At 35.2% G+C, this 23,786-nt stretch overlaps 1 protein-coding gene across 1 annotated transcript in view; it reads left to right on the plus strand.

Moving 5' to 3' along the window:
- hibch (3-hydroxyisobutyryl-CoA hydrolase) overlaps positions 1-23,786 on the plus strand; it is a 36,326-nt gene that overhangs the window by 1,083 nt on the left and 11,457 nt on the right. Inside the window, exons 2-9 of the mRNA XM_048194350.1 lie at positions 97-139; positions 541-672; positions 779-863; positions 986-1,066; positions 1,147-1,199; positions 11,088-11,166; positions 18,873-19,018; positions 23,270-23,356. Of these exons, the coding sequence (XP_048050307.1) occupies positions 97-139; positions 541-672; positions 779-863; positions 986-1,066; positions 1,147-1,199; positions 11,088-11,166; positions 18,873-19,018; positions 23,270-23,356 (706 nt within the window). The remainder of the gene's footprint in view (positions 1-96; positions 140-540; positions 673-778; positions 864-985; positions 1,067-1,146; positions 1,200-11,087; positions 11,167-18,872; positions 19,019-23,269; positions 23,357-23,786) is intronic.

The following is a 23,786-nucleotide window of genomic DNA, read 5'->3' on the forward strand; positions in this document are numbered from 1 at the left end:
CAGTTTCAAAATGTTTAATAACAATACCCAACAATATGTATAACAATTAGATGTTACAAAATAACACAAATATATATATATTTTTATCCCATACAGACTACGATCAATCTTTAGATTGCAGAGAATACAAGGACACATGGTAAGTTTGATCTCTAAGGTGGGATGATGAGTAATCATATTAAATATTAATATATATTTGTATTATTCAGCTAGTCCAGAGTATAGACACTTAATGAAATATATGCTTCTTGTTGATGTTTTATGCTTAAATATCTGAAATTAGTTTGGCTGACAAATATAAATTGTGCATTATTTATAAAAAAAAAAAAAAAACATGAAATGCTGGACATGATAGTGAAGAGAGAAAAAAAAAACATGCAACAAGTGTCCAGCATACATGTAAAATGATTCAGTTATAATAAATCAAAAGTCTATGTGTGCAAACCTTGACTGGTAATCTACATGTTTTAGTGTAATAACATTTTCTTCTGGGTAATTCTTCCATGAAATATCGTTTTATTACTGTGCGTCTCATTTCAGATGTCCAGTCAAGCTGGGTCTGACGTTCTGTTTGAGAAAAGAGGGAATGCTGGTGTCATCACACTAAACAGACCCAAAGCTCTCAATGCTCTGAATCTCACCATGATCAGACACATCTACCCTCAGCTCAAGGTTTGGGGAGACCTTTCTCACTACATCATTAATAACTCTGTATTAGTGTCACCAAGTCTAACTTTATATGATCATCGACCTGTTTTCATCATTGTGTTTTTTGTAGAAATGGGACAAAGACTCAGAAACAGATATTGTGATAATTAAAGGAGCAGGAGAGAAAGCGTTCTGTGCTGGTGGGGATATCAGAGGTAATTATGTAAGACAAACAAGCATTTTGTTTTTTTCATTCACTCTTTTATGAATCCGTGCATAGATAATGCAATAAAACAGATCTGCCGTTCACACTAAAATGCTAAAATTATTTTCCCAGCTGTCACAGAGGCTGGAAAAGCAAACGATTCCTTAGCTCAAGACTTTTTCCGTGAGGAATACATTCTGAATAACACTATCGGTATGTTTTCACACTTTTGTTGCCAGTTTTTTGGTTTGATGAACAGATTTATCTATTTATTATTTATTTTAACTTTTTAGGTACATATCAGAAACCTTATGTGGCCTTAATTGATGGAATTACAATGGGAGGAGTAAGTATTTATCTAAAGTTGTCGTCTTGCTGCACAAGTGCACCAGCAGATGGTGCTGTCTCTTCTGAGTTAACAGAATATGGCATTGAAGGAACTAAGTCCAAAGGCAATGTGGGCCAGCTCGTCTTTGTGTTTACAAAATAAATAAAAAAATGAATGGAGGACAAAGCGTCCTGCTTTATATAAAGCAAAACATATAGCTGTACCATTCTTTTCACAGCGTCACTAAGATTTTGTGCAAAACAGCAGGATTCACATTGCCATTGGTTCCTTGCATAATGCACAGTCTAGTGCTGAATTCAGAACCGCATACTAGCATACTACTCCTACTATTTCTGCCATAGAAATAGTAGTATACTAGTGTGCATTTCCAAATTCAGCATAAGTGTTCTCATTTGTGAACAGACGCATAAAAATACTAATTATTATCACAAGCACATGAGCTATTATTATATGTATTTTTAGTGCAATTTTCAATATCTTGCAGTTATGTTTGACTATATGAGCTGCAGGAAAGCTGTGACGCACTATGAGTCATAAATCCCTCTTTTAATCCTCTTAATTTCTATCCTGCACTGTGTATTTTATCCAGTAGGTGTCAGCAGTGAGCTGCTCTTGCAAACAATCTTTGGGTTTGTGAATCAATTCTCAAGGCGAGGCTAGGCTATTGATTAGTCTTGGATTGAGTAACACTTTATATCATTGTGTCCATGTTGCACATATTACATGTAGGCTTAAATGTCATTAATTTAATCAGTTAGTAATTAGCAATGCATCACAAACGATTCTGGATCAAGCCACAAAATGTCATACTCAAAATGAATTTCTAATTATTCTGCTAATTACCAAAAAATGTAAAGGTGCCTAAAATTTCCTTTAAATGAATAATCTGCTGAATATGATGCTGTGTGTAATTTTTTTGACTGTACTAAAGCATAAAAATACCATAATATATTCATAGATATTTAGGAGACATGCTAAGTTCACATACTTGTTTCTCTCATACAGCAGTCACGTGGTACAATTATGAGCTTGCAGAAAACTCCGCACTTACAAGTTGTAATTACGCGTTCTACGAGGACATGAATGCTTTTTACAAGTTGGAATATAATTTTTATGATGGCATGAATGCACCTTTATTCTACTTTAAAATTTGCGTGTTGGAATGTCTGTTTTTGTTTTGGTCTGTGTGATCCCGCCCACTTGCAATTTACCCAACAGTATTTCGACACCCCGGGTTGCCAGTTGGCAGAAAACACTGTGTATTACAGTCATGGAAGACAGCAAACAAACCCAGATTCTACCTAACTTAAAAAGCCTCGGCATCCATCTAAAAATCTTGATGACCTGAGGCATATTAACATGCAGATAAATCAACAGTATAAGACTTGTCGCCATCCATTGTCAATTGCGCTCGTTCCTGTTGTGTGTCCTCAATCCGCCAACCTGTCAGTCTGAGGAGGAGGGGGCGGGGAAAGGAATCTCTCCAATATTTTGAATTTGGACTGCAGTACCCATTTCAACCACTAGCTGTCAATATTACATACTGCACCTTTAGCCCTCTGGTGCTCGTGTGGCGGTCAAAAATTACCTTTTTTTAATTAAATGAATATACTATATTTTAGTCCAATAATGTTTTTTATACAATATTTTTAGGGGATTTTATGGTACTAAATTACATTCATGCAGTAGTTATAATCCATTTATTCACTTTTTGAGCATGGACCTGAAAATGAAATGTCCAACTTAAACTGTCATAAATATTGAATGCTTTGGAGCACAGACTTAAGTTTGGTCTCTTATTAAAGATGACACTTGGCAGATTATTGCTGAAGTGAAAAAAAAATAGCCTAGAATTTTAACATTTATTGTTACGAAAAATGAGCAAAAATACTATTTTCTATTATTATATGAAATATATATGTTCCAAAACAAGTTTTAATCTGAAACTGTGAGAAGATCAAAGCTATAAACCTAAACAAGTTGTGTTACAAATGTGAAGTTGATATCTCAAAAAATGAGCTTACAGTAAGAATTTGTTTGGGTGCAGTACCAAAAGTTTCCACTAGATGAAATTTGTTTCCCATTCATTTCCAATGTTGTCCTTTTTGACTGTGAGTCCATGATTTTTTGTGTGTGTGTTCACATAGCAAGTGCCAAAATCTTTTAGACCAAGTTTCGTACCATTCCAATGAAGTCAAAAATTCTAAAGAAACAAAACTTAAAATTTTTCAGTCAAAAATGACCGAAGAGCACCAGAGGGTTAAAGGGTTAGTTCACCCAAAAATGAAAATTCTGTCATTTATTACTCACCCTCATGCCGTTCCACACCCGTAAGATCTTCGTTAATCTTCAGAACACAAATTAAGATATTTTAGTTGAAATCCGATAGCTCCGTGAGGCCTCCATAGGGAGCAATGGACACTTCCTCTCTCAAGATCCATAAAGGTACTAAAAACAAATCGGTTCATGTGAGTACAGTGGTTCAATATTAATATTATAAAGCAACGAGAATATTTTTGGAGCGCCAAAAAAAAACTAAATTACTTATTTAGTGATGGCCGATTTCAAAACACTGCTTCAGGAAGCATCGGAGCACAGATGAATTAGTGTGTCGAATCTGCTGTTCGGAGCGCCAAAGTCACGTGATTTCAGCCGTTGGCAGTTTGACACGCGATCTGAATCATGATTCGACACACTGATTCATTTATGCTCCAGTGTTTTGAAATCGGCCATCACTAAATAAGTCGTTATTTAGTATTTTGGCGCTCCAAAAATATTCTCGTCGCTTTATAATATTAATATTGAACCACTGTACTCACATGAACCGATTTAAATATGTTTTTAGTACATTAATGGATCTTGAGAGAGAAAGTGTCATTGCTCCCTATGGAGGCCTCACGGAGCCATCGGATTTCAACTCAAATGTAAGTAATAAATGACAGAATTTTCATTTTTGGGTGAACTAACCCTTTAAACAGCATTTTCAGATGTTGTACCGTAGAACTTTCACTACAACATGAATGTATTCATCTGTACTAATGTTTTAGTGCTTAACTGTAAACATATTTAAAAAAATTTTTTTACCATCATAACGGAGCATTTGAAGTATTACTGTCTTCATAGTTTCATGGGGTCCTGGCAGTAGGAAAGCAATGTCACATGGCAAATCTGTCACCTCCTGGTGTTTGATTGATCAGGGATTCTGTCAAAGTCAAGGTACGGTGGGTTGTACACCCCAGTGATGTACATTTTTTGGATGTTTGATGCAGAGCTGCTGCGTGATGTGCGTCAGCTGAGGACTCTTATCTGAGGAACTGTTATTTAAGAATAGAATGACCAAGCAAGTTCACTGAGCCCATGCTGACCTCAGATGTCTCTAAGGTTTAGAAATGGATTTTTCCATTTACTCAGATATTTGAGAAAAAGAAATGGGCAGTAGCTGCAGAATCACAGATAATGTCATTACAGAGCTTGCAGGGCAGCCCTGTATTGATATTCCACAGCCATTCTAGTTTTTTTTTTCTTCCTCGCCATCATTAAAGGGATAAAAATTCACTCAGAAATGAAAAATGACTTTACTATGACTATAAATGAATACTATATACTTTTCTGTGGAACACAAATTTTTAAAATTATTAAGACTTTTATGTCTTTGTTTTCCTATGTGGAGCATAACAGACAGCTATAGCTTTTATAATTTTGTTATTTTTGGATGATCTATTTCTTTTATTTGCAGACTTCATTATGTTCAATATTTGTAGCTGTTTCTACTTTTTAATAAATTTAATATAAAATATTTACAATCTCCTGTTGACTTGGGTTGATAGAACAGTTTAACCAGTAGCAAAAATGTAAACATAATACTTGTGTACTTTTTTGTGATTGGTTCTCGTTCTTTTTTTGTATGTTTGTTTTTCATACTAAGTTGTGTTTGTGGTTCTTGCATCTACACTACTGTTCAAAGGTTTGGGGTCTGCAAGATTTTTGTTTGTTTGTTTTGAAAGAAACTGATACTTCCATTCAGCAAGGACATATTAAATTGATCAAAAGTATTGTCTGTTAAAAGTGACAGTAAAGACATATATATTTTTTAATGTAAATGTATATCATGGTTTTCACAAAAATATTAATCCGCACAGCTGTTTTCAAACTTGATCAAATCAGCATAATAGAATGATTTCTGAAGGATCAAGTGACACTGAAGACTAGAGTAATGGATGCTGAAAATTCAGCTTTAAATTTCATTTTAAAATAAATATAAAAATAGAGCAAACCAGCTACTTTAATTGTTATAATCACATTAATACTGTATTTTTGCAACAAATAAATGCCGCCTTGGTGAGCATGAGAAAAACATTCTTTCAAAAACATTTTAAAAATCTTACTGACACCAAACTTTTGAACGGTGGTTTACATCCAATTAAACTTACTCAAACCTTTGGCACTGTCATTTCCTGGAATTTCAAATCTAGTTTTAGAAATGACACTATTAAGTTAATTCATTCATTCATACTTAGTCTGAAGCAGCCTTCCAGAATCCCTATTTAGAGTTGTACGGAAGACGACATATCATCCCGTCAATATGAGTGGTAGTAGATTATCCAATAAATCATCATGAACATCAAAATGATGTCCTTCAGTGGTCCAGCTGAATGGAACACATTTAGTAATGGAACAAATATGCAATCACTCTTGATGGGTGTAACATAGCTCACACCTGCAGTGTCTCAGTGTGATCTATGAGCATCTCTTTGATCTCACACACTGGCCTGTCAGAGGGTGGCTGCGCCGCACCTTTAATACCTTCCTGACCGTCGCTCCTTATCATTTATTCCTTGTATTTTTCCCAGCATTTGTAAGAATGTTTTCATTTTGCTTTGATCATAAAGTCAGCATTCGTGGATCACTATAACGACGGTCTTAGACGTTTGGACCCCAGAAAATTCACATCCTGATGAACTTATCTCATTTGCTTTGCTTGAATGTGTGTGTCTAGGTTTAAAGCTCTGCTCGTATTTGGGACAGAGTTACAGTCACAGCATGCAAACTTATTTTGGACCTGGCAACAAATATGGGCAGCAGGATGTGATGCCACACTTTTGGGCATCTGTTATGAATAAATTATACATTGTAAGTGACTAATAATAATAAATTCAGTTTTACAGATGTTGGAAGAGCAGTTGGAAGTAGGTCAGATCAACTCCGATTCATATAAAATCGTTAAACATACAAAAAAGATCTTTCATATGACCTCTGTTGAGTTAATTTTGACCATCTCATTTATGTAATGAAAAATCATGCCTTTAGTACTTCTGTAGCTTGATGCTCACTAAATGATAATTAAGCAGAGCCACTGGACAGATGCAGTAATACAGAGGACCGGAAAGAGAAGGACAGCTGTTATATAAAAAGGCAGCTTGAAAGCTTTCAGCTTCACAGAATTTGTGCATTGTTGCACAATTCATAATGCCAATGCAACTGAGTAAACATTACATTCTCTATAGTGAGCATGAGCATGAACTGTACGTTTAGGGTCAGTAAAATGTTTTAAAGTTTTTGAAAAAAGTCTCTTACGCTTATGCTCTTAAGTTTTACAGTAAAACAGTAATATTGCAAAATATTTACTACAATTTAAATAACTTTTCTATTTTATTATATTATATTTTAAAATGACGCAAAGCTGAATTTTCAGCATCATTACATGTCTTCAGTGTCACATGATCCCTCAGAAACTTGAAATGTTGAAAATAGTCATGCTGCTTAATATTAAAACATTAATATAACACATTATGCTTAATGTTTTTATTTCATGATTATTTGATAAACAGAAAGTTCAGAATTTATTTGAAATAGCATTATTTTGAAATATATATATCTATAGCTGCCTTTGTTTAAGCATGACATTGCTCTTTTATGTTAACAGGAACTTTTTTTTTTCCACCACTGGTGTTTTTAGATTCAGTGGTTTGCCAAGTACCTGATAAAGCTGTTTGTGTTTTTTTGGGTATCTGTGATGAAACGTTCCAGAGCCCTTTCATGTTAGAAAACTACCAGATTAAAGATATGGTCTTTAAACATTTTTGGCTAAATTTATGTTCCATATCAGTATCCTAAAGAGGGGGTGATGTTGTTTTTGATAGGTACTGTTTTCCATCCTGGAGGTGATTATTAATTTTAGATGTTGCCTACATTGTCTGCAAGTTTTCTGTCAGATTCCAGCCAAACATTTGAGAATTGGAGAATGGATGAGAGTTTCCACCGCTTCTAGGTAATTGATTTGATGCCTCCAGCTACACCATGTGCTTCCCGTTTGACTCAGAATACTTAAATATTTGCCAAACGATTCAACAGTGTATTCCCACTGCTTCTTCTGCCCTGATTCTGTGATAGTTTGAGATGGTTTTTCTCACTTAATTGTAATCAACCATGTAAGTGACACATGTGCTGCTCTGATCACAACATGCTTCTCAAATCCCCCAGGAGAAGATCATCATTGTCTTTTAATGAGCAGCCCGTTGAGAATGCAGTCCCCGGGTGGTTTTGTATTAACTGATTTCATCAGTCAGTCATGTGCTGTGATCTGATGAGTGACATCAGCTACATTTATTGAAGTGATGAAGACGATGATGCTGATGTTATGACAGAATCAGGACAGTGAATGGCACGCTTTTGGCAAGGTTGTTTTGTACAACAAGAAGTTTGTGTTTCTTTACATTCCAGAATATTTTCTTCATGAGCCGTTTCTAATTTTTTGAAGATGATTCATCACTAGTGCTAATTAGTGGAAAACACTATTTGAAGATGGTGCACTCATATTACTATGAATGGGAGAAAGTGCAACACGCAATATGGTGGAATAAGTCCCGTCTTCTATGTAAAAGAGCCAATCGCGGATCGGTAAAGTCCGGTTGCTATAGAAACAGTCAGTGTTCTGAGATGTGCGCTTAGGACTCCATATGCGCATTGGCAGATCTAGCCTGAAAAATAAGCTTTTTAACTACACTCAAAAAAATTATTTTTTGATGCTGTTCACTTTATTTGAACAACTTATTTTGATTCAACACCATTGTGTCAGGTTTCTGTTTTAAATGTGATTGATTCATGTTAAATTGACTTGAAACGATTACTCTTTGACTTAACTTGATGTTTTCATATTGGAATAACATGTTTAAATCAAGTAAACCCAACCAGGACTCAATCAAACAGGATTTTCACTTCCCATCATGCTTTGCAAAGGGGCTGAACTAGGAGTGTAAATGTTGAAATAAAGTGTTATTTTAAGCAGTTTTTAGGAAGATGAGAAAATGGAAAGACTTTAATGTTATATTATGTTGGTATTTAAAAGTTTCTGTTAATTAATAGTTTAGGGTTACCATTGTGGTGAATTGTTGCACTTGTGCTTGAGTTGAGGACCTGCTAACAAACTTTCAAATTACTTTAATAAGTAATCACTGTGGTAGTGCTCTGGGTTGCATTTCCCAAAAGCATTGTAAGCCTATGTTGATTGTAAAACCATTGCCACCAATGGTCTTATGATCAATTTAGGCTTTACAATGTTTTTGGTTAAGGCCATTTAGGATGAATCCAGTATAACATCTAGATTTCTAACACTGAACATCACAAAAGTTATATAAATCACAAAATCAAACAAGAAGAATTAATTGTAAAAATCAATGTATATGAAAACAATTTATTATTTATTTATTTATTTATTTATTGCTTTTTATTTATTTTCCAAAACATTGCAAATTAGTTGGGCTGACACTATTAAATTAAGCTGTGCCCAACCATAGTAAATAAGTTGAATCAACCTTAATAAATTAAGTTGACCAAACGTAAGTACATTAAATTGGAATAACAGAATTGCATAATGCTGAAATAAAGCAACTTAATCATGTGGAAATCCTTTCCATGATTTTTTTATGTTCGTTCAAAGAGTTATTTTTTTGAGTGTAGTACTCAATTAATCGCATCTAACATAAAAGTTTGTAAATATATCTTATAGGCTATATTATATGTGTGTGTGTATATAATATATATAATATATAAAATATATAATATATATTTACAAACTTTTATGTAAGATGCGATTAATCACGATTAATCGATTTGAGAGCACTTTTTTTTTTACTCTGTTTGAGCATAAGAAACAACAATATTTCATTGGTGATTTCAAATATGAAATTTAATTGTAAGCTTGATGAACAGCTTTGGAGAATTTGATGTTTCCCCATTCAAAGAGATAGGAGCTGTACTTGCATGACTGAAATAGCTGCCTGAGAGGCGTTTCAAAGATGGCCGTCGAGTGAAATGGCCTGCCTTAAAAGGACTTTGTTAGTGGCCAACTAGTATATTTCTTTTTCCTGCGATGATGCCAATATTTAAAGCAAGGTGGTTAATGGTTGATATAATGCTAATATACACTATCGTTCAAAAGTTTGGGGTTAGTTTTTTTTTTTATTTTATTTTTTTTATAGAAATTAATACTTTTATCTATCCTCAATGCTGTCTAGTGGAACTGATAGACTGACAGAAAGATATTCGGCAAGTATCAGTAATCTAAACATTTTCGGCCTGTCATTACTGCAAAAAGACCTGGTAATTATTTAGTTGTGTCTGTAATGCACCAAGAATATCAGCCATGTGCTAGGGTTGCTGTGTTGAACCATTTGTTTCTAATTCTACGCTGTGTGTGAACAAGCTGTGGAGCTTCAGAGCACATAAAGATACGGTGTGCCGTACATCAATGGACTGTTTGTTATTCCGTTCCTGCGTCTGCTGCTTAGGAGATGCAGTCATGATGCAGGGTCTCAAACACTACTAAATCACCAAACATGTTGTTGGTGTTTCACTATAGCAACAGTGCTTAGGGAGAGGCTTAAGTTCTGACACTGTGCATATGGTGCACAACGTTCCAAATTGACTGTTCACTCTTTTTCTACTGCTATTTTTTTAAAGGACAAGTCCAGGAGTAGTTGCAAACCATACAGACATTTTTTTTTGACTTCACAGATCTTTTCCATAAAATGTCAGTTTATAGTAACCATGGGCTGTCAGTCTTCAAAAAAACACACAAAAATGAGTCTGTAAGAACTGTGCACTACATACATACACTACCGTTAACATTTTGGTGTCAGTAAGATTAATTAATACTTTTATTCTGCAAAGATTCTTCAAATCATAAGTGACAGTAAAGCCATTTATTTAAAAAAATGCTGTTGAAATATATAAATGCTGTTCTTTTGAACCTTCTATTTATCATAGAAAAATGTCAGCTTTGGTGAGCATAAGGGACTTATTTCAAAAACATTAAAAAATTTTGAACAGTAGTGTAAGTTAATCTTAAAAAATGTATGAAAATGATTGCATTAGATAACACAATGCCAAATCAAGTGGCCTATGCCACTTGATTTGGAACTTCTCTGACATTTTTGGAATGACAATGGTTTAAAGATTGGCATTTGGTTGCACCAAATTTGACAACCAGAAACACATTACGTTTTGTGTTCATCTTGAAAAAATTTTTTTTCCATTTAAAACCTTACAAACCTGGCAATTTGCACTTGTACTAATTCTTTAAAACAAACTGCCTATTATACTTTATGTGATGCAATTAATGTCACCATGAACTGAGCTGAGCTGTCCACAAACTTTTGAACGGAAGTTTCTTTTCTGTGTTTCTCACACAAAGGTATTAGATGGCTTTAGAAGTCTTGTAATATAGCACACAAATTATAAATCATTAATTTTTGTGTGAAATATTTCTATAGTGTCTTACAAGTAGATGAGTGTGGAGACTTTACCTCTCATTCTACAACTCTTTCCATCTGGTCAGTGAACATGGTACCCAATTATTGATCTGTACTGTTTTCTCTGTCTCTGCAGGGCGTGGGTCTTTCAGTTCATGGACGGTTTCGTGTGGCCACTGAGAAGACACTGTTTGCCATGCCAGAGACAGGCATCGGTAAGAGCCAGCCTGTGTTCCTCTCTCTCCCTGTGGGCTGAAATTGGGTTATAATCTGAGTTTTCATTAATAATGCAAGATGGCTTTGGTTTCACAGGAATCAATAGTACTTCATCCCAAAAAATGAATGCAAAAATTGAATGTGAAGCAGCATTTACCAAAAAAGAAACTGTAGTTTTGGCACATCTATTTAAGTAGCATTTATTTCGCTGGAGTTCACTTATAATTACAGAGAAGTTTTGTGTTTTGTTTTGTTGTTGTTGTTTTTTCCTTCAAAATTGTACACACTTAAAGGGTTAGTTCAACCAAAAATGAAAATTATGTCATTAATGACTCACCCTCATGTCTTTCCAAACCCGTAAGACCTCCGTTCATCTTCGGAACACAGTTTGTACGGTAGACTGTCCATGTCCAGAAAGGTAATAAAAACATCATCAAAGTAGTCCATGTGACATCAGTGGGTTAGTTAGAAGTTTTTGAAGCATCGAAAATACACTTTGGTCCAAAAATAACAAAAACTATGACTTTATTCAGCATTGTCTTCTCTTCCGGAATCCTTTCCACTGAATTGATTCCATTGAATTGATTCCATTGAATAGATTCCATTGAATCCTTTCATCTGTCGGCGTTGGTAATGCACTTTTACGTCATGTTTTTGGCGATTAGGACATCCGCGACATGCACACTTACGCACCATTTTAAAAAATATAGCAATACCAAAATACAAACAATGTAGAATAGCTTGAATACAGCGTGCATCTACCTCAGACTGTAAACGAAGCTCAGGTGCACCTGATAACACGTCAGCAGCGTCTTACGTCAGCAGCGTCACTGCGGAGTCGTGAACCCGGATTGACAACAGACCCGGAAGAGAAGACATTGCTGAATAAAGTCTTATTTTTGGACCAAAATGTATTTTCGATGCTTCAAAAACTTCTAACTAACCCACTGATGTCACATGGACTACTTTGATGATGTTTTTATTACCTTTCTGGACATGGACAGTCTACCGTACAAACACTTTCAATGGAGGGACAGAAAGCTCTCGGACTAAATCTAAAATATCTTAAACTGTGTTCCGAAGATGAATGGAGGTCTTATGGGTTTGGAATAACATGAGGGTGAGTCATTAATGACATCATTTTCATTTTTGGGTGAACTAACCCTTTAAATATTACTTTTCATTTTGACTCTTACATCATGTCCTAACCAGACATGATGTGATGCGATAAAATATATTTTTCCCAAGAGTTTTTGTTCTAACCAGTCATGACGTGATTCTATTATCGAAGCGGTTTCTATTTCTGTGACGTTGTGGCTGAAATAACATGCAAACTATGACAATGATAATGCCAGGTAATGATTATGTGCTTTATTTAATCTTTAATACTAAATACCAGGGGTGGCTGATGTCGGTCCTGGAGAGCCACAGTCCTGCGGAGTTCAGCTCCAACCCTAATCAAACACACCTGAACAAGCTAATCAAGGTCTGAAGGGTTACTAGAAAGCAAAGCCAGCTCTCCAGGACCGGAGTTCGCCACCCCTGCTATATACCATACTGAAAGTGATAATTAATGGATTAGTGAATAGCGGATAATTCACCTCAGATCTTGAAAACAAATTAAAAGAAACAAGAATGTTCAAACTGTGAACTCAATGTGAAGTGTATTCTGGGACAAAGATTGTTTCAGTCACTCAAGTGTCTTGGAGACATTGCCGCGGTTCTTCTGGATTTAGTTTCAGTTTTTTCTGTTTCTTCATGTAATCCCAGATGGGTTCGATGATGGTGAGATCAGATCTCCGTGTGGAGCATACCATCTGTTGTCAGACTCCTTGTGCATACAAAAAATCTCACTGGATTATTACAATTAATGGCAGAAGGAATGTTTGTAAATGTAAACTGATATTTCCTACTGACACACTACAGCAAAAGATTTAAATAACTGGCTTAAAACCTTTTTTTTTTTTGGTGAAAATAATAACATGCCCAAGACTTCTGCACAGTACTGTATTTTGTTGCGAGCGTGCGGAGAGAGCTCTGCACACACGCTGTTCTGATTGGCTGTGTGATATCTGATTTGTCTATTTAAGACAGGGTGTTAGATATACTATATAAATCTTTCAACTCATGACCAGCCAAATTACCAGCAGACTAACATGAGCTGAAGTCTGCCTCTGAAATAACACAGCACTCACCTTTTGTAACTAAAAAACCTTTTAGGCCCAAGACTTCTCAAAGCAGTCTTTCACAGCAAATTGTTTAGGGCAGTATTATGTGGAAACTGCTTTGAAAGATGGTGTGGAGTGGAGCACCTGTCTGATGCTTGAGCTCTTTGAATGAGCGGCATGCTAAAACGCTCCACAGACAGCGTGAATCTCTGTTTCGCTCATGGAAGGAATTCTGGCGATGCAGATGGCATTCGATCAATCTGCTGCTGATATGTAAGAGAGTGGGTCTTGTTCCAGTCGTGGCGCCAACAGATGATTCTTGCACTGCAGTTTGCCGATTTCATTCTCTAATCTCTCATCTGGTCTAGGTTTGGTGGAACTCAAATGTGGACAGCTCAGTTCATGGTGACATTAATTGCATTAGATAACGAAGTTATAAATAAAAGCCAGTTTGTTTTTAAATAACAAGCACAAATGGCCAAGTTACACTAAATTTAAGATTAAGATAAGTAAGATTTTTTACATTTATATGTACAGAAGCTTGTTTCCACCACTGAATAAAAAATAATAAAGGTAATTGTGACTATCTCACAATTCTGACTTTTTTCTCACAATTGTGAGATATATAAACTTGCAATTCTGACTTCTTTTCTCAGAATTGTAAGATGTAAACTCAAAATTGCGCGTAATAAAGTCCAATTCTAAGGAATTGCAAGTTTCTATCTCACAATTCTGATTTTATAACTTGCAATTGCAACTTTATATCACGCAATTGTGTGAAAGAACTTGGAATTGTGAGATAAAAAGTCGCAATTACCTTTTTATGTTTATTTTGTGTCAAAAACAAACTTCCATACTTATGCTCATCATTTGATTGTTTATTTGCATTTATTTTAATTGTGAGTCCAATTCTGAGTAAAAAAAGTTTTTCTCAGAATTGCGAGTTTATATCTCAAAATTCTGACTTTATAATTTACAATTCTTTCTTTTAATTCTAACTTTGTAACTCAATTCTGGCTTTATAACTCATAATTCTGACTTTATAACACACAACTGCAAGTTTATATGTGAGAAAAAAGTCAGAATTGTGAGATAAAAAGCCACAATTATCTTTTTATTTTTTATTTTGTGGCGGAAACAAGCTTCCATACTTATGATTATCATTTTATTGTTCATCTGCATTAATTTGAATACATTAAAAACAGTAATATTGTGAAATATTATTACAATTTAATTTACAGGAATTGCATTTATTCCTGAATTTCAGCAGCCATCCTGTCTTGATCCTCCAGAAATCATTCTAATATGCTGATTAAAATCAATGTGAAAAAAAAAAAATTCTGCTGCTTAATATTTTTGTGGAAACCATGATAGTTTTTTCCACAATATTTTGATGAATCAAAAGTTCAAAAGAACAGCATTTATTTGAAACAGAAATATTTTGCAACATTTTAAATGTCTTTACTGTCACTTTTGATCAATTCAATGTATCAATGCTTAATAAAGTATTAATTTCTTAAAAAAAAAAAAAAAAAATCTTAATGACCCCAAATTTTCAAACTGTAGTTTAAGTGTCCAAATACTCCTGGACATTGTAGTGTTACGCCAATGCTGATGTTTTAAGAGAAACTGACTTTGTTTTAACAAAGTTTACATCTTAAATTCTGTTCTGTCATCACTTACTCACCCTATACAGGGTTAGAAGGACATGAGGGTGAGAAAATGAAGACAAAATGTTTATTTTTGGGTCCAAAGTGAATGTTTCCACATCCATCTTTCATAACCATTCCCTCAGAATATATCCATGTGTGCTGCTGTCTCACTTTTATTGCGCATGCTTTCGATTTTTCGTGCCTCTTTTCATTCCACGTTCTAATCACACACTGTGAATGGTATGTTGGGAGCCTTGATGCGGTATAAATCAGATTGTCTGTGATGAATACCCTGACCTTGTTCCTATCACATGCTCCTACACAAGTAGGCAGAAGTCTGCCTTGGCTATTGTAAATCATTCTGGACTCCTAATGAGAGCGCTTTACAGCATTTCCTCCCGGGCTGCACAGTGTCCTTCACTCTTGCAAGCCTTGGGCAAAGACTCCCTGCAGAACTGTTAGAGTGGCAGGAAGTAGTGCTAATCACGGTCTGTGACACATCTGTTAAGTGTCTGTGCAATTGCGTGCGTGTGCGTATTTGATTGAGTGAATGCACGGCGTCTCTGTGCCATCACGCGCTAATTCCATTAAGAGCCTGTGTTTCTCAACCCCAGATGAATGAATAATCCTCTTTGGGTTAGCACTTGTCTTAATGGTTTATTCTGCGGTAAGGCAGCCAGCCTCATCTGTCTTGTAACTGGTACTTCCTTATAGTTCTTCCTCCTTGACATGAGGAAGTTAAACAAGTACTACATCATCATGTGCGCGTGGGATTCGTGTGGATGTTTCCTTTGCCACTCTGGTTTTAAGAATGCTGTCAAATCCAGATCAATTTGAAGTGTGACCCAGTTATACTGGTGTATCCCCCTGGCAAACAAGGTGATTGACCTTGCTGACGTGCAACTCCCCCTTCTTGGCTCTGGTCCCACTCCCACCTCATCATGCATGCACAGAGAGAACATTTGGATAATCTCCAATTATCCTGAATGAGGTACAAAAACCCACACTGTATTTACAGACTTTACTGGGGGGGGGTTATTTATTTATTTATTTTGGATGCCGATTTTAAAAAAGAAAAATGTGCAGAATTAATACACATTAATTTTCCCCTCATTATTTATTTTTAATATTTAGTTGTACACTTAAATGAGTAGTACTTTTTGAAAAATGTTTATAATGATGTGTCTCACAAACTAGAAGCTATTAATAATTTTTAAAAAAACTTCTTTTTTTTTCGGTGTAAATATGCATAAATAATAATTATTTTAAACTGGTTCACCCAACAGGTTTCAAATATGTTTGCCTTTTTGCTATAGGTTAGACAAACACATAGTACCACCTCTGACTCATGCCAGTGTTATTTTAGTATCATTAATGTACTATTGTAGATTTTGTTAATATTTTGGAATATGGTTTTTTAAAATATTTTATTATACATCAGTTAAAGTTTATATTAAGTAACAATTTTTTTTTTTTTTTTTTTTTTTATGGTTTTATCTCTTTCGCGCCATGAATATAGCTGGCATGGCATTAACTATAAACAAAGAAACAAATTTTATGGTTTTAGTTGTAGTTAATGATAATAACCCTGACTCGTTTCATTGGTTGAGACAGTTTTTCTATGTAGTGTCACTCAAACAAAGAATATTTTGATAGTTCTATGGTGTATACACTTTTCAGGAAAGTTTCACACAAAGTAGTACTTTTGAAAAATGTTTAAAATAAGTCAAGTTACTCTTTTGAAAAAGTAGCTAAACTACAAGCCATTAATAGCCAATTACATACATACACACATATAGTACATACATATTTGGGTCAATGACTTGACGGGCCTTAATAATAATAATACAAAACAAAGATATGACATCCAAAGTATGTAAGGAAGTACAACTAGATCTCTTTTATTGAATCCAAAAGGTTTTAATTATATTTTGCTACATATAAAGGTATTTTAAAGATTTTGAAGTGTCAAAAGGTCATTTGGTTTAACCGTCCAAAGGCCAATACAGCCATTTATTTTGTGATTAAAATATCTTATGTATATAAATGTATATATTTTTTATTCTGGCATGATTTTTATAACACCATCTATATCAACATAGTGCAAAATGGTATTAAAATTATGTGTAGAAGTCGTTGCTTTGTTATGAGAAAAAATGTTTAATTAATGAATTTAATTTATGTCATTCGGAGTAACCAATATAAAGGGACCATTTTGGATCAAGTGAAAATATCATCATTCGGTAAAGCCTAAAGTTTGGTTAAACCAAATGACTTTTCTTGGTGACAAATTTTGTCTTTCTTGTAAAAAATGACACAAGCAGTGTTAATTGATTATAAAAACCACATAATCTCATTTTTAACACTTAATAAAACTTCAAAATTAATTGTCTCCATTATGTTTTTTTACACTTTTAAAAACCTTATTCATCAAGGACCCATTTTGATTTATTACATGATACTCCAGTCATATCAGCAGAGTAATAAAAGTTTCATTGGAATAAATATTGATTGATTTGAATACATTTTTTAAGCAGATTTACCCATTTGCCATAGGTTGCAAAAACACAGTCCCGCCCCGACTCACGCCATTGGTTGAGCCACTGCTACTATGTGGGGGTGCTCATACAAACAACATTTTGTGTTTTTAAAAACAATTTCCCCTGATTTTTTTTTTTTTTTGTCATGGTATGCTTTAAATGCTCCAGGCGAAGTGGGATTCCAGAAGGAAAGCACCAAGAACAGCACGGTGGCAGTAGCCTCGAGCCATTTGTGCTGAGCTGTGCCATTCACCCATGGCGGCACCTTCTCTGACAATGTGCCAGCCATCTGTGCGCCGAAAATGCAACCCCCCTACCAGTCATGCGACCCGAACCCCTCCTCTTCACCCCCTTCTGCTTATGGATTAAGGGGCTATTTGAGTCTTAAAACTATGCCAGTCATGAAACAAAGCAACTGGGTGAACGGCAAACGTAATCTGCATTTATGATATTACATTTGCCTCCTGGAATCAGGTCAGGGGACTTAATCCTGTCGCGCCTTATTCAGAATTGTACCTCATGCTGAGTGTGTATGAGGGAAGTGATGTCATTTTCTCAGCCCTTGGCTTACTACTAAAAAAAAGCGCATCAGGTTAATAAGATTGTAGTGCAGCATTATGACATTTCATAACCACATCCTGCAGACTGAACAGTTCATTTGATAACTGGATGGCTATGGCATAATTAGCAACTCTTTATGCTAGGGTTTTACAAACTAGAGGCCAGGGACCCCCTTGCAGATTTTTTTATTATTTTTACGATTGTTTCTTTTTAGGTTTATACATCTTAACTCAGATAAAGGTATGCTGTCAACTTAATTCTTAATATATAATTAAATATTTTCCAGGTTTTTTTTTTTTTTTTTTTAAATAACATATTTTAGTTTTAGTCTAATGACAATATAAAGTCCAATTATTTTGTAAACATGTTGTCTTTATACTTTACTATTTTTCTTACACACTATAAATTTGTCTTTGTTACATGGAAATATACAGTTCCCTTTATATTTTAGGAAGGGTGTCCCTTGGCATTTTCATATTTGTTGGGTCATTGGCATCTAAAATTTGTACAGCCCCTGTTTTATGTGACTTGTACCATGAAATAGCTCACATAATCAAATTCATTTTGTATTTTTAGTATTTCCACAGTCACAGTTCTGACATTTATTACTTATGAAATCACATGAGCATTTGTAATAATTCCCTAACAAATGTCCCTTACTCCTGTGGCCTGAAATTAATTTAATTTTCTTGTGTAAAGATCATTAAAAGTCATGTCTCATAGCAGATTTTGACTTCAGCTCATGCTCTAAATGGCGTTTGTTTTGTGTGTTTTGATTCTATAGGTCTGTTCCCTGATGTTGGTGGTGGCTACTTCCTGCCTAGACTTCAAGGCAAGCTGGGGCTTTTTCTCGCCCTGACAGGGTTTCGCCTCAAAGGAAGAGATGTTCAAAAAGTTGGAGTGGCTACTCACTTTGTGCAGTCTGAGAAGGTACTGTATACTGTATATACTCTAGTAATTGGCCGATACATATTGGCTACTTCGTATGACAATATTTGGCATTAATTCTGTATATCATGTGTCAATTTGTCATAGTCTACTGATGGCCTTGAAAAAAGATTTACGTTAGCAAGCACGTCTGATTTGCTTTCATTAATTTTATATATTTTTATATATATTATATTATATAATATAAATAATGTATATACACGTGTATTTTATAATTTAGTATATAAATGTATTTATTATATACTATAAAACATTATAGTACATATATGTAGTTTATAAATTAGCATATAAATTATTTATTATGGTTTGTTATTTATTAATATAAAACATATATAATATATTTATATATATATATACTGTATATACTGTATATATATCAGCATCAATGACTACATTTACATGCACCCTTTTAATGCGATTATAATTAGATTTAGGCGATACTGCACCTCAGGTAAACACAATACTTTAAAGTGATGCAACCATCGTTGTAGTAATATATATGGCATATGCGATTTAAATTGCAATAATTAAACCATTGCAATAATTAAATAATTGCATATGATTTTAATTGCAATAAACAGGCATGTACACTTCAATTGCATCTATTCCACTCTGACCAAAGTGTGCTTGTGCTTGTGACGTACACGGATGACACTGTCATGCGCAGATTCGTAAACATAGTGGTAAATATGTGAGTCCATCATTTATGCTGTGCATTGGGGTATGTGAATAATGACAGTAAAAAAAAAACTCAATTCATAAGGAAAAATATGAATTGCATGTGAACGAGAGTGAAGAGGTTTGCTTGTGTCATGTAAACTGCGATTAAATCCTTACTCTGCTTATTGGAAATAATCACATTCTTGGTGCACATGTAAACGTAGTCATTGACAAAACCATGCAGCATTTTCACATCTAGCCCCTGGTTGGGACACAGTAGTAAGAAGAAGAAACTAGGGACAGTTTTAGTACAGTTTCGAGAGGATAAACCTAAAATTCAAGGTAATGATGACTGAGCTGTGCTGGTGCTGGCCTCCTGGGCTTTTGGGCTGCAGTTCTTACATTTGATGGTGAAATGAGAGAAGGTACTGAAAGGAGAGGACTTAGTCAGCGTTTCTCAGGCTTGCCAGCGAACGTTCGGCAGCAGGGGGCGACTGAGCACTGACACGACGCCCAGTTTATGTGCCAGAGGTGAAAATGAGTACCAGGGCTTGGCACTGCTGGAGAGAGAGGGGCATTCAAGCCTACGTACACACACACATCCTCTGGCCAAGGACAGACGACCAGCAGGATCTGACATACACGCTACTCACAGAAGTGACTTGTGATAAAAATAAACACAAAGGGGCTCTGAGGACAGGACGTTTGTTCGTACAGCAGAACTAGTTGTGAGCTGATTCATGTTGTTTTATGAGCAATGTTATACAACGCTGAAAATAATATATTGAGTCAGGCTGTATTATCATTCAACCATGAGCAGTACAAGGATTTTTTCTTCTGGAAGCTTATGGAAATTAAAAAAAAGATTAAAACATGAAAAAACATGAAATTTCTATAGTGAAAATGCATTTTCTAGCCCTCTAAAATCAGCTATAAATTGTTCTTGAGTCTAATCTCTTTAAATTTATTTAATTAATATATATATATATATTTTTATTTAATTAAATAACATGGTCCCTTTTTATATCCTAGTGTAATGCATTATATTCTCTTCAATTTGTTTGTATTTCACAATGCATATTGTTCCAAAACAACTTTAGAAAGAATAGTTACAGTACAATATGGGCTTAATAGACTGTTGATTTTTCCAATGGCTGGCATTAGGTCAGTAGGCGGAGAGTAGGCGGTCTATTGTGGCTGTTTGAACGCATTCGACCACATGAGCGTCTACACTACGAAAGCAATCCGGCCTAATGCATTTTCAACTATCTCTGGAAGTGGTTGAAAGTGGACAAGCTCAAAACATTTTAGACCCCGTTTATACCTGTATTTAGCATCGTCCACTTGTGATCCGATCGACCAAAATGCATCTTAAAGGATTAGTTCACTTTAAAATGAAAATTACCCCAAGCTTTACTCATCCTCAAGCCATCCTAGGTGTATATGACTGTAAATATATAGCTTCGCCAGACCAACTACGCCTTTCATTTTCAACTTACAAAAAAACTTAAAGGAAAAATATCTATATTTATTAACCCCCCGGAGCTGTGTGGAATATGTTTATGATGGATGGATGTACTTTCTTCAGCTTCATATGCATTGGTACCGTTCACTGCTATTATAAAGCTCGGATGCGTCAGGATATTTATTAATATAAATATAAATGTCATATACACCTAGGATGGCTTGAAGGTGAGTAAATCTTGGGCTAATTTTCATTTTAAAGTGAACCAATCCTTTAATACCATGTGTAAACAGGGCTTCTGAGATGTTGTCTCTCTCTTGGTCTCTGTGTATGTTTCTCTCTCCCAAGATGCATACTTATCCAAAAAGAAATGTGCACTTTAAATTCTTGAACGATGCTGTTATTTAACCAAAAAAAAAAAAAAAAAAAGTGTGGAATGTTGGACACTTCATGCACTAAACTGTTGCAGATTGCCTTACATAGTGGAAGGGAAGGGCTATCTGACTCTGATGAAGCATGACAAAAAACCTTAAAGGTCCCGTTCTTCGTGATCCCATGTTTCAAACTTTAGTTAGTGTGTAATGTTGTTGTTAGAGTATAAATAAAATCTGTAAAATTTTAAAGCTCAAAGTTCAATGCCAAGCGAAATATTTTATTTAACAGAAGTCGCCTACATCGAACGGCCAGTTTGGACTACATCCCTCTACTTCCTTCTTTAATGACGTCACTAAAACAGTTTTTTGACTAACCTCCGCCCACAGGAATACACAAAAAAAGGGGGCGTGGTCTTGTTGCGCTCCCACGGAGAAGAGCAAGAGTTGCGTTTGTAGAATGTGTTTGTCGCCATGTCGTTGAAACGCTGTTATTTTCATCCCGCAGTCCAATCACCTTTGTTTGGCCTTCCCAGGTCAATGGTTACAATTTATGTTTAACTCGGTTCCCGAAAATTATAATCCACATGTAAAACTATGTGCAGCACATTTTGCTGAGGACAGCTTCCTCAATCTCAATCAGTTTAATGCCGGATTCGCACAAAGATTATTCTTGAAAGATGGAGCAGAAGCTGCTGTCAAATCACAACACAGGAACCGCTGGCACAATCAGAACTCGTTACGTATTTCTGAAGGAGTCATCAGCCCGTTTTTATGACAGAGGAAACAGCGGTATACAGATAAGTAAATTATGTGAAAAATACTGTGTTTTTTTTTACACGCGAAACATGAACACATGTTATATTGCACACTATAAACACAATCAAAGCTTCAAAAAACCACGAAAAACGGGACCTTTAATAAACCTCATACACTACATGGTAGAGTAGTCATAGTGTATAGTACATCATTTGGGACACAACTCCAGTTAGTTAAAGGTTAGCTCTGTTCCAATACCTAGTGAAACTCATAAATTATCTATTTGGAACACCCTACATTGGGAGCAACTCGTCACAAAAATAGCGCTCCTGAAGTGGACTCCATTCACAATTGATTTCAGTAGAGATTAATGTTAGTATGTTGCTAAGCTAACAAATTATGCTCTGATAAGCATACAAATACATACGAGACACAAATATTGAGTTACAATATTGAGTTAATTATTTTTAATTAGACACAATTTGTTTGCTCAGTAACGAATACACCACAGTGACATTTTCTTTTCATTTATACTCTCCGTAACTCAATGAAATACAGGTCAGGATGGGATGGGATTTTTCACAAACGTTTGGCGCAGTGCATTACCTTAAGGTGCGGTCACATTTACTGTTGCTTGGCAAAATTTTGTGAACAAAGTCATTCCGTTAGAAATCCACGTGAATAGGAGTTTCACATGAGGGCAAAAAAAGTTGACTTAGAAATTGTCCAGAAGGTGTTCTGCTCATGTTGATAGCTCACTTGTGGTGCCTTAAAAGGCTGGTTTTGGAGGTTTTGGATCAGAGCTATTGTTTTATGTTGTTTCACTGTGCCCCTGCAGTTACCATCAGGAAACTGCTTGTAAAAAGTCCTGTTGTAAACAACACATTCCCTTCTCTGCTCTTCAGTATCTGATCTAGACCCACTAGATTTTTTTCTACCTCTGAGTTTGAGAATTTTCCCATTTTTCTCTCCTGTCAGATTGCATCTCTTGAGAAAGATCTTGTTGACTTGAAGTCTCCATCTATCAGCGACGTGGCCCAACTACTCGATTCTTATCAAGAACAGGTATGTGGCAGAGACAGACGTGACTTTTTAAAATGGCCTGTGCAGACTTTTACAGCCTCAGTGCTTGCAGTTACTCTACACAGTGGTGAGTTGTATAATCTGTTACCATAGCCACAGTATACAACACTGATGGATCTGCTTTCAGTGCAGCTTTATATGGTTAAAATTAAATGCCATGTGGCAACACAAATGTGGAAGATTTTCTCTCATTAAATGGATAGTTCACCAAAAAAATGAACAGCCTTGTGTAGTTCCAAACCGGTATCACTTTTTGTCTTCTGTGAAACAAAAGAAGATATTTTTTAAAGGTGCCCTAGAATTAAAAATTGAATTTATCTTGGCATAGTTAAATAACAAGAGTTCAGTACATGGAAATGACATACAGCGAGTCTCAAACTCCATTGTTTCCTCCTTATAGAAATCTCATTTG

Source organism: Megalobrama amblycephala, linkage group LG6 (assembly GCF_018812025.1).
Source record: "Megalobrama amblycephala isolate DHTTF-2021 linkage group LG6, ASM1881202v1, whole genome shotgun sequence".
NCBI lineage: Eukaryota > Metazoa > Chordata > Actinopteri > Cypriniformes > Xenocyprididae > Megalobrama > Megalobrama amblycephala.